The 13010-nt window shown below is 33.9% G+C and overlaps 1 protein-coding gene across 1 annotated transcript in view; it reads right to left on the reverse strand.

The window, feature by feature from the left end:
- Positions 1–315: 315 nt before the first annotated feature.
- The window catches only part of LOC100890582 (mucin-like protein), a 46069-nt gene continuing 33374 nt past the window's right edge, over positions 316–13010 (reverse strand). The window contains exons 32-39 of the mRNA XM_030988891.1: positions 12338–12397; positions 10805–10911; positions 9377–9599; positions 8508–8546; positions 6399–6534; positions 4591–4753; positions 3852–3896; positions 316–2334 (exon numbers count right to left, since the gene is read on the reverse strand). Of these exons, the coding sequence (XP_030844751.1) occupies positions 2302–2334; positions 3852–3896; positions 4591–4753; positions 6399–6534; positions 8508–8546; positions 9377–9599; positions 10805–10911; positions 12338–12397 (806 nt within the window). The 3' untranslated portion in view covers positions 316–2301. The remainder of the gene's footprint in view (positions 2335–3851; positions 3897–4590; positions 4754–6398; positions 6535–8507; positions 8547–9376; positions 9600–10804; positions 10912–12337; positions 12398–13010) is intronic.

Here is a 13010-nt window from a genome sequence, read left to right on the forward strand (position 1 = left end):
GAAGTTCAAAAATCTTGTCTGAGTGTCCTTCCGTTACCGTGGAATTGCCCTGAATCACTTTTACACTATTAACTCAAACACGTGCATCCTGATGCTAAATGAGTGCATTTCGACCAGGTAAGTCTGCTCCTGATCTATTCAGTGTAAAACAATGACACTTACAGAGAATGTGGAGAAATATGAATGCTCTATAAATTGACTTCCTGATACATTGCGTAGTCGTGAAAAATTATCAATGTCTGTATAACCATGACAACCATTCCGTAGTACAAAACTCACGATCGGAGCACAAACTACACGTTACCATATTTTAAGTATGATGCAAAATATAGTCCTTTATTCGTAATCGGGAGGTCCCGGGTTCGATATAAAGTCGATGCACTAGTGCTCTTTGGTCACAAATACAAGCATACACATGCTTTCTTAGACGTCAGGTAAAAATAAGCCATCAATCTATATTAAAAAGACCATTTGTGGCAAATATAATTAGTGCAGACTGGTTGCCAAACAAACAAAAAATAACAGCAACGACTTTCGTCCTTCTTAGGTTCTGTGCAAAGGCATTATCTAAAGTTGTCCTGTATAATATTTATCTTTATATTCCTGAAACATTCAATCATAGACTACTGGGTAACAACTTTTTTGTTTAAAGTGATTAAAAATAAACAGCTGCACTTCAACTACTAGTGAATCTTTAAGCCCGGTACATTAACATGATACATGTACTGCCAGATTATAAATATATATAACATAACTAGACATCGTCATAGTTTTCATCCGATTATAAATATGTTAAATAAAAAATACAAAACCCTGTCTCTCCCAAAAGCAAGTATTCATTGCCTTACACATAATTATAGCAATATATATATATATATATATATATATATGAAATGAATGAATTAATTATTCAGTGGAAGGTGATTTGATAAGCAGATTACCAACAAAAATGCTAACACAAAATGAGTGATGCAAATATCAAAATGGCGCTACTTCAAGATAAAGAACAACGACTTACGTCCTTCTTAGGGTCTGTGCGAAGTCATTTTCTGAAGTTGTCCTACATATGTTATCTTTATACTCCTGAACCATTCATTCATAGAATACTGGTTAACTATAGTTACTTTTTAAAGTGATTAAAAATAAACAGCTGCACGTAGACTACTAATACACCTGTAAGCCTGGTACATTAACATTATACATGTACTACACGATTATATATATAACATAACTAGACATCGTCATAGTTTTCATCCGATTATAAATTTGTTAGGTAAAATAGACAAAACCCTGTCTCTCCCAAAAGCAAGTATTCATTGCCTAACATAATATCATAGCAAAATCTATATATGAAATAAATGAATGAATTAATTATTCAGTGGAAGGTGATTTGATAATCAGATTACCCCCAAAATGCTTAAGTTAAATGACGCAAAATGAGTGTTATAAATAACAAAATAGCGCTACTTCTAGATAAAGAACAACAACGACTTATGTACGTCTTAGGTGCTGTGCGAAGGCATTTTCTTAAGTTGTCCTAAAATATTATCTTAATACTTCTGAACCATTCATTCGTAGAATACTCGGTAACTACTTACTTTTTTTCAAAGTGATTAAAAATAAACAGCTGCACTTAAATTACTAATACCACTGTAAGCCCAGTACATTAACATTATACACATACTACCAGATTATATGTAAATAACATAACTAGACATCGTCATAGTTTTCATCTGATTATAAATTTCTTAGCCAAAAAACAGACAAAACCCTGTCTCTCCCGAAAGTAAGTATTCATTGCGTTACATATAATTATAGTAACATATATATATATATATATGAAACAAATGAAAGAATAAATCATTCAGTGGAAGCTGATTTGATAATCAGATTAAGAAAAAAAATGCAAATGCAAAATGAGCGATACAAGTAACAAAATTACGCTACTTAAAGATAAAGTTCTGTTCTAGTCATGTGACTGGATTGTGAAAGAAAGTGATAGCGATTGGAAAAAAAGTTATGCAGTTAGCATATAAGAATGGTGTTTTCTGTTAGGTTTTAGAATCATCAAAATGATAACAAATTGCCTCAGTATTGCTGAAAGTCCCAAAACTTTAGAATTTTTTGGTCAAAATTAGGTTGAATATTTAGGCATTTTAAATGAATTTGTTTCAGGAGGCAATTTTTTCCATAGAATATTCCTACCTACAGCTAATTAACAATTTCTTAATCTTTACAAGAGCCTTCTAAAAAAGAAAAAAAAAATCATTGATTTCCTGATCCAGCGTCTGAAACTTTTCTTCAGTAGTAGAAAGGGTTCCGTTCAACACCGCGCTGTTAGACATGAAGGAGAAGAGATATTTAAGAACGAGAAGAAAAAAAGAAAAAGAAGAAGAGGAAGAAAATGAAGAAAAGGTGAAAGACGAAAAGAAAGAAGAACAAAAAAGATAAAGAGAACAAGAAGGAGAAAAATAAAAAATGGTTTAAGCACATTTAAGGTTTTTCAATTTTGTGTCATGATTACTTCTATGCCTAAAATTACTCTGCAAGTGGAAATATCCTCATAAATGATTCAGACTTAAACACAGCCATTTAATAGGTTAGTTTGAAGTCAAAGTAATTTCTGCCATTGATTTTAAGTATTTTTATTACATTTTAAGATTCATGTATGCAAGGTACATGTAATTCAAGTTCATGTGCAAATTTGAATTCCAACTAATGAGTTTGTTTTTAAACTAAAATTCTATGCAACTCAGATAGTTTATCTTTGAAATAACCTATCCCAAGAACTTCAATGCCATAATTAGTGCATTCAGCCGAAAAACAATCTATTGTGAGTTGTTATGGCATTTTCATGACTGCTTGACAGCCGTTTCATCTAGAGAGACCCCAAACTTACAGCACAGTACACTTGAAAAGTCCCTGAATGATATCATCTAGCTAATGTAAAGTAAGTTAAACCTGCTTACGTTGATTTAGGCGCTTATTTTACACCAGTGCACCAGTCAATAGTCTACGTTGTCCCACATAGCTATGCGCCTATGACTATGCTATTGTCCAATTATTGCTTTGCATTGCACCTCGTTGAACCTTTAACATGATCGCGAAAAATTGGAAAAATCTACCCAAGGGCAATTTCAATACCCTTTTGTTATCCCCAATATGTCATGTTCAAATCCTTTATTGTAATGTTGGCACATTTACTGAGGGAGTCCACCCGGATATTAAGTTGGTTTTAAATAAAACAGAAACATTAGAGATACAAATTAGTGAAAGCGTGAGCAATATCTGATTAGAAATAGGAAAGCTATGAATTTTTTAAGTTGACATCAGTGAAACACATATTGGTAACACTGTGACGTATCTAGTGGGCCCCTCTCCAATCTTTAAAGTATAGAAAATGTTGTAAACTTTCACTTTCTTAGTTATTGATTACAGAATGGATTTGTTTTATACTGAGGATGAAAGAAAACATATTTTCAATAATTACATTTAGGCAAATATAGATTCTTTTAATTTTTTAGTACAGGGCAAATAGTAGGGGAGCTCGCAAGACACTTCACAGAGTTGCCCATTTGTGTTTGATTGATTGCAACTTCAGAATATATACATTTCTTACTTTGAATGGGAATGCGCTCAAACTTTCACTGACCTATTTCTCACGTTTTTCTGCTTCTATTAAAACCAACTAACTATCAGGGTGGACTACCCCTTCACTAGGTGATAGATAAGGCTATCGAAAAGGATGATTTTGTAAAAAATTATTTGCGATCATGTTACAGTTTACACGCAATTAGCCTCTACCGGATGATTTTTATGTAACAAGTCGATGGTGTTTCTAAGATACTCACATTGTCATCTCCTCCTACGACGTATGGTGTCTGGAATTGAACGTTCTGAAAAAAAGAAAATAACATGAAAACTTAGAAACGGCCAATCAAAGAAAAAGTAATGATCTTAAGCCTATTCTATTTACAGCTTAATGAACGATATATTAACCATATTTCCCCCAAAACATTTAATTTTCTAGCCTTTAATTTTATCCAAGGATTTGAATTCATTTTTGAATTCATTGTTTTTTATATCAATTTTCAGAGAGGTTTCCATGTATATGAAGGTAAATTTGAAATACAATTTTTTTCTAGTACAGCACAGGTATACGTAATTTGAAGATGTGAAATAAAGTCAACATTCTGAATCCATACTAAATATAAAGTAGATAAGCAGGGTAGAGCCTAAGCCTGGAACTTGATATTCTTGAAGCCCTATTTTGTATAAGGACAAAAATAAGAAGAGTCAGAGCAACTTGCAATGAAGGAGTCAGAGACTAGGGGAAAGGGCATCGATTTTCTAAATTCGTTAATAATCATATTTGTTGGTTACTTAATAAGGACTAAAGTGACTTGCATGTTCTCGGCATTCACGGCCACAGTCATATGACTTGTCAGCCTATCTGCTGCTTTCACAATCTTTCCACCCAAACATTTAATTATTTAGTAAAATGTTATCCAAGTCACCCACAAGAAAAAAAACACCTGCCATTTTCCTCTAAATTTAATTTTCTAGTAAAGAATTATCCAAGTAACTAACCTCTTGTCTGCGTTCACGGTCGTGTGCGAGTCTTTCTACCGCTCGGCTAACTGCAAATTCACGGCGATCGAGAGAATTATAGCTCGCCGAATCCTCCCATGGATCATCACCGTAGAAAGAAGGGGCAGGGGTTTGCCTGCTGTATGGACCATGGTACGCCTCTCTGTGAAAGGATAAAAAATTGCAATGATAACAAAAAATAAAAATAGTAATAATAATAATAAAACTAATAATAATAATGAGAATAAAAATAATAATAATAATGATAAAACTAATCTTAATAATGATCATAATAATAATAATAATAATGGTAATGATAATAATATTAGATTTGTCATTTTTGGCCATTCTGAAAAAAGAAAGACAAAAAAAAAAAAAAAAATGTTATATAAATTTCCCCTAGTCCATCCCCAAGTGTGCAGGCACAGTCATAATAATAATAATAATAATAACTTTTACTTATATAGCGTTGTTCATAAGACATTTATATCAAAGGGCTTTACAATATTGATACAATTAAAACTAGACAGAGTAATGTCAAGAGAACAAATATGAAGTGAAATTATGAAACATAAGATAACAAGGTAAGGTAACAATTTAAGAACTAGGTAACAATTTAAGAACTAGGTTGAATATGCATTTTCCATTAGATAGGTTTTTAATTTTGATCTAAACAGAGTAATATCAGAGATGCAACGAATGGAGGCTGGAAGAGAATTCCACAAACATGGAGCAGAGCATGAAAAGGACCTATCACCAAAGTATTTTGTTTTTGCTTTTTTAACGGTCAAGAGAGTTTGATTTGCAGAACGAAGGGGCCTATTGGGTGTGTATAATTGAATCAGTTCAGAAAGATAATTTGGGGCATGACCATGTAGAGACTTGAAGGTTAAAAGAAGAACTTTGAACTGGACGCGAAATTGAATGGGGAGCCAATGCAATTGTTTGTTTGTTTGTTTGTTTCATTTCCGTATAAAAGACATCATGCATTCAGTAATATAATAACAAATAGAATAATGAATAACAAGATAAAATAAACGGCTGGATAGCCCATATGCCCATATGTTTAAGGGTTGGTGTAATATGGTCATGTTTTTTGGTGAGAGAAACTAGACGTACTGCAGAGTTTTGGATTCTTTGGAGCTTGGCCATATCTTTTTCCGGAATTCCATGGAGCAGGCTATTACAACTGTCAAGGAGTGAACTGATAATACGAATTTTTCTCAGGGCGAAGGATGCTTTACGACAGATACTATTGACATGGGGGCGCATTGAAAGGTTTTGATCAAACGTAACACCTAAGTTAACAACTGTTTTGGAGGAATTTACAACACCATTTGTTATTTGAATCGGAGGGAGTTCTATTGTATTTCTTCTTCGGTGAGAAAAAAGGTGTAGCACTTCCATCTTGTTGTCGTTCAAGAGCAGAAAGTTTTCAGTCAACCAGGAGCGAATGGCATGTAGACAATTTTCCAGCTTCGGTAACATTTGAAGAATTTGACCAGACTTAACAGTAATATATAGTTGGGTGTCGTCGGCATATATCATCGAGGAGAAACCGTGGGAATGAATAATGTCCTCTAAGGGTGACAATCCCTTGTCACTCGCTGTGCGTAACAGTGTCTGGACTGTCAGACTAGGCTGACGGCATACTGCGTAGATTCCGTACTTTAGCTGCTCGGGATCGTATTTGACAGAGTCAGAGACTGGCTGAGCTAGGCTCTACTCATGGCTCTACGCACTGTGGTAAAGTATCACTGTGCCTGCAGACTCCCCACCCCCTGGATTCACAGTGGTAATTGGCTTACCCTACAGCAAACTTAGCTGCGTTCCTCCGCGATGCCTGTATCAAGAAACCACACGTGAAGACGATGATGACAAGAAGACCTGCTAACACACCTAGCACGATAGCGATGATCGCTCCATTAGACAGTGCTTGTGGCTCTGCAGCATGAGATGAAGAAATGAATAAAACTAGTTGGTGTTAATGTTTATCTTTAGATAAATTTATGAATTGTGAGTTTTAAATAACATCTTTGGATGAATTTGTCACTTCTGCATGCTTTTTATGGATGAATTTGTGAATTTGTTAGTCTTAAATCTTAATTTGAGATGAATTGATGCTCATTTTTCATAAGATTTCTGAACAATAAAACTTTGTTTGGAAGGTTTTTTTTTACATATTTACATAGTAAACAAACAAATAAAATGGGATAGTTTCAAATTTAAATTTTTAGATGAATTTATGACCATTTTGATCAGATTTCTACACAATAAAATTAATTGATCACGAATCAGGTGCATGGTAAATAAATAAATGAATTAATTGGAATATACAGTTTCAAAAGAGATAAATTTATGCCTATTTTGTAAAGAGTTGTTAGTTTTATGTGTATTTCTTAGTTCAATTTATGAATTTGTTAGTTTTTTAATGTTAATTTCAAATTATTTCGGAAATTTATTTTTAAATGTCTATTTTATAATTTATAGGAATATATAGACCTATTTTAAAGTAATGATTATGCATATTTTTAAAAAAAGTTTCCTTTTATGACTGAAACGATTGCCTGAAGTTTGGCGGACAAATCACAACTAAGAACACTGAAATTGTGCATAGCATAGTTGGTAACCAAGGGTTTGTAAGAGAAACATACATACAGGTAATTAAAAATACATTAGTAAACACGGCAGCATTTCACAAAACTGTCATAATTACATGTTTGCCAACTTTTCGATTGAAACATGCAGAATTTTTAATACACAGGTTTCAATAGTATGTCCATAAATTTGTACTTAGGACAGTTTCCCTAAACGCTGCCCTATCAATAATAAGATACAATAATTGTTATAAGCTACTGAAATCCCAATGTTTGATTGGTTAAGAGCAAAATTGTCATAGAACTGAAGAATATGTTATTGATAACAATTAATAATAATAATAATAGCTAGTTCTTATATAGCGCTTTTCAAGACCGAAGGCCCTCTCAAAGCGCTTTACAGATTATATTATTACCCCGGTCATAGGATTCAGGCTTACCCGCACACAATGTATGCACATTCTCAACTCCCTGGGGAGCATTCCAGCCAGGCGTCTTTTTTACGAGCGCACACTTGCTTATCTAACCACATTAGCTTTCGCATCCTACCGGGTACCCATTTAACACTTGGGTGGAGAGTGGCAAATGTAGATCAATTACTAATGCTACTACTATTACTCTACTGCTACTACTAATACTACTACTGCTACTACTAATACTACTACTGCTAATATTACTATTGCTACTACTACATCTACTATCAATGCTACTATTACCACTTCTAACTCACTACTACTGCTACTGCTAAGACTACTACCACTGATGTTACTGTTACTAATTCTATACCAATACTACTATACTACTATTACTACTACTACTATATTATACTACTACTACTACTGCACTATACTATTACTACTCCTACTATACTACTACTACTAGACTACTACTGCTGTCTACTACTATCACTTTTCTCATCACCCACCTCAACTACTCCTACTGCTACTTGTACTACTACTACTTCTTCTGTTTATTCTTCTTCTACTACTACTACTACTACCAGTTGGACTAGTAATATTGCTACTACTTCTAATACTACTACTACTACTGCTATGGAATGAACCCTAACATGACTCATAGAATAGTGAAAAGATGGATGTAAAAAAGAAAATAGAAGAAGAAACAAAAGTTTAAAAAGAGGAATTGAAAAAGAGAGGATGAAATTAAGAAAAGGTAGGACAGGAAGAAGAAGAAAAGTGAGGAGAAGAAGAAAAATGAGAAGGTGAAGAAGAAAAAGAAGAATACGATGAAGAAGAAGAAAAATAAAAAGAAGAAAAATAGGAAGAAGAAAGCAACAACAAAAAGATGTAGTGTGCCTACCTGTTGTTGTCTCTGTTTGCATGGTAGTAGGCTCAGGAGCTGTTGAATGAAAAGGAAAAAACGGAGAAATACAATGTTTAGCATCCCCTAAGAAGCCGAGGTTCAGATAAGCTTATATATACATCAAGTTTGCTTTTTCCTTCCCTGACACAGGTGAAAAATACTTACAACACAAATAATAATAATAATAATTACTTCTTCTATTTTTGGCTCAAACTGGGCATTGAAATTGTCATAAGTAAAAGGTCAATGGAATCCCATTGAAACGTAACATGTGTATCTAATATCAACACGCATTTCAATAGGATGTCGGCGAACCTGTTCTTAATTATGACGGTTTCGTGACACAATGCCCTGGCTGTTAAAGGGATCCAGTAACTTTGTCTCAGATTCTGAAACAAAATTCTGGATTTAGCTCATGACGCAATGATAATTATAAACCTTTAGGTCAGTCAGGAACGCCATGCCTTTTACAAGCCGATCGCCCGTCTGATTATCAAGATATTTATGATTGGAATTACAAATTTTGAAAAACATTCGCCTGACGGTTTTCATAACACTACAGTTTATTGGGGAAAACGAGTATGGTAAAACCGGTCACTCAAAGATATTTAGTTTTTTGAGGCACTTCTTGATCATTTTTTTAGGGCTTCAATATTACACCATATCACAGACACCGATAACACGTAGGGCCGTGTATCTCAGATTTAACATTGTTAAACGATCCCTTTAAAGGTTCGTTCAGGTATGAAGAGGTAAACCGTGGCAGTGTATCTCAATATCATGTAAATGAATGGCAACTGCGCCCATATAGAAAGGGTAACTCTCCCAACACCATAAAGTGATGAAAAGGTACAATTCGATCTTACCATTTGAGTTGATGGCGGTTGTGAAGTATATGTCATTGTTGACTATAATGTTTCCTATATCCATTGCGGTAACGATTCCGACATTATCCATGATGTTCTGTGCCTGGGAGGCGTCGTTAGCAGGGAAGGTCAAGTTAACATCTGCCACTACACTACCGTTTCTGAACCGTATTACTTCGCATCTGATATCGTCACTCGTCAGCCTCCTGAAATACTCGGTCAACTGTTTAGAGAAAAGAAGAAGAAAAAATGATGAAAGCCATACCATAGTCAGTTAGTCACTACCGTTTGCATTACCGATATCTCAGCAAAAAAAAAGAAAAAAAGTATCATATTTGTTTTTACATGTATTTACAACAAGTATCATTTTTTACTACACAGGTTGAGCTATCTTTGTCAAGGAGGAAAATCAGCTAGTTGTTTTGTTTCAATACCCTGGTTACCTAACGAGTTTTCATTTGGTCTACATGCAATTCGTCTGTAATAATAATTTTGTCAAATTATCATTTGTTCTATTGACAATTTAGGCTAATAATCATTTAGTCTAGTTTTTATTTGGTTTTATGTTCCTTTTGTTTCATAACCGGTATTAAGTCTAGTTCCTAGTTTGTCTAATGCCCGGCTTATCTATCGTCCATGAGGTATACTAATCATTTTATGATAATCATTATTCATGATTAAACGGAGTATGCGGCAAGGTGCCATAGGCACATTTCTCAAGTATGACTACGGTAGCAAAATACCAAATTGTGCCAAAGTTAACATTACCCTTAAAAAAGTGCCGTAGTATCAAAATGCCTTAACAAATAGAAATTCGTGGTATCAGTAAATAACTTGAAATTTTTTCCCACCCAATAAGACTAAAAACAATGAAATTGTGTAGTTGAAATTGCAGATCACATGTGTGCATTTTTTTTTTGGGGGGGGGGGGGAGATGAGTCATACTATTTAATGTCATTTGACTTTATAAATATGATGATAAATATGAACATAGATAAACATTAATTCAATTCAAATCAAATCCAATTACATCAGGTAAGTTCTGATGCAATCAAGTATCATGTACAGGTAATACAAATGTATGTAGGTAATGCAAAAATCATTAACATAATGCAATATGCTACATTGTTTTAATGAACTTACTCTAATATTGGCTTTTTTAAACAAATTATATTGCTGTGATTGACATTAATTACTCGTCCCTTTAGAAGGAAAGCCTATCGTAAAATTAACTGTAAAATAGGCATAGTATTCTCCATATTAAAGCCACTCCATATTTCACTAATTTTTTTTGTCTCTGTAATTAAGATTTATTTTTATTTGGACCATTTGATTTTTGAAATTATTGTTAAACGTAAAATGTATGTGAAATATAAAACAATACAATTAAACTGAAACTGAGAGGCTAAACTGTTGTAAAAGACTTACACGATTGCAGAGAGCATTTGCCAAATCCATGAACACAGTAGACAATGGGTCTGCAAGATCGTTTTGGAATGTGTTCTCGAAGATGATCTCAAGGACAATGCCAACATCTGTGATTGAATGAAGAAATCATTAAATAACAATATCAAAGGGAAATCCAACCCAAATAGACAACTACCCTAAACAAAAGCAGAAAAATCAGAAAAGCAAACTGATGAAAGTTTCAATTAAAACTGACCAACTATAAGAAAGTTATGATTTTTTGAAAGTTGTAAACACTATACATATTGGCGCTTCAAATTGACTAAAGCGTTAATGTCAATGTGAGATAGTACCGTACTACTTTCCAATTTGTTCCTACGTATATAATGAATAAATCTTATTTCTTTCAAAAGGTCATGGTTTAGGGGGCCTAATCTTTTTAGAGGATCTATAACAATATGCTAGCTATAATATATTTTGACTAGTGCCCCAAGACAGAAGGAACTTATGAGAAAAACAGAAGTTAGTGATATTTTTGTTCAATGGCAAATTGAGAGTTATCCACGTCCTACGTCACAATCTACTTACCAAAATAACAAAGCTCTTTGCAGTTGATTTAAATCTTGAATACATTACAATCGACCCACCAAAAATAAAAACACCAAAGTGAGATTTGCATAGAGTTAGTGATCTCAAATTTTAAACATTCAAAACTTTCTTACTATTGGTCCGATTTATTTCAAACTTGTGCCATTCTGTTTCTGTTATTTTACTGCTTGTTTATGAATACAATTATTACAAGGGTTGGATTGCCCATTAAAAATACGAATAATGATGATTTTAGGGGAAATAATGATAACAATAATAATAATTATAATCACAATCATCATCATCATCATAATAATTGCCCCCAAACCTTAACTGCAACCTTAACCATAGCCCATCCTTTATTATAAACCTAACCTGAAACCAAATTGTAGCCAAGACCATAACCCCAGACCCAACCGACCAAGGCGCTTACAATATCGTTACCCCAGTCACTGGATGCAATTACTATTTCACAAATTATAGTGCACATCGTCCACTCCCTTAGAATCCTTTCGGATATAGTCGCCTTTTTACATTGACCTTTACAAACTACCCTTTAGCAACTGGGTGAAAGGGAGCGATGCACATGTAATACCTTGCTCTGGGCCAAAGCTACCGTGCCAGGGATTGAACCCATGACCTTCGGACTTCAAGTCAAGTGATTAGACCACTCGACTAGAACATCAATACAATCTCCCCCATTAGTCAGTTAGTGCATATTAACTAAGTTCCGGTTCAAGGTCATTTTAATTTAATCCCAATAAAAAAAAAGAGCAGATGCAAATTATTATACATTGAATCAAGGTACCATATTCAATTATAACTGTATGATAATGTTAATCACCCCTGTTGATTTTACAACTTGTTGTTCCAATAAAAAGACATTCATTTTCGATTGTAATTTTTGGTACGAATCAGTCAAGACACTGGTAATGTGAAATAAATTTACTGAACCTATTCATTTACCAAATTGCGTGGTGGCACTGGATGTTGTTTCTGGCTGCATGGTTGTGACACTTGATGACACTGGAAAAGAGACACAAAAGGAATACTTGTATTCAACATAATACAATACTAAATGGTAAATAATCAACACAGGAATTTTGCAATATCATATTCCTCGATTTTTCAATGATTTATGTTCTCAAGTTGCAGCGCGTTGTTGTCCGACATCGAAATTTTGAGATCGCGATAACTCCGGAATTCTTTGACGATACATTTTCTCATGACACCAACTAATTTGTAGTCAACTACTTTGAAGGCCGTATTAGGTAAAGATTGAACTAAATAAATGTTTGTAGAGTATGAAAAACTATGGACCAAATAACACATTTCCTAGAATTGTTAATCTCTGTAAACTTCGGTCACTCCATCATGCTTCATTTACCATGTCTTATATTACAAAAATATGTGTGCAAAAGTAGTAAAGATATTTCACCATTCCAATGCAAACCAAATTTAATTTATTATTGTGAACAAGCGAGTTTCTGTTAGTTCCTCATTTGTTTACAACTGATAAATGTAACGGTAGTATGACCTTAGACACAGTTTGCAGTTTTCTCGACCAAAACATTATATACATGCGTGTACGCAGGGGGAGGGGGGTTAAACCCCCCCCCCCCCCCTTGAGTTTTTTATG

Source organism: Strongylocentrotus purpuratus, unplaced genomic scaffold (genome assembly GCF_000002235.5).
Source record: "Strongylocentrotus purpuratus isolate Spur 01 unplaced genomic scaffold, Spur_5.0 spur5_scaffold_18, whole genome shotgun sequence".
NCBI classification, from domain to species: Eukaryota; Metazoa; Echinodermata; class Echinoidea; order Camarodonta; family Strongylocentrotidae; genus Strongylocentrotus; species Strongylocentrotus purpuratus.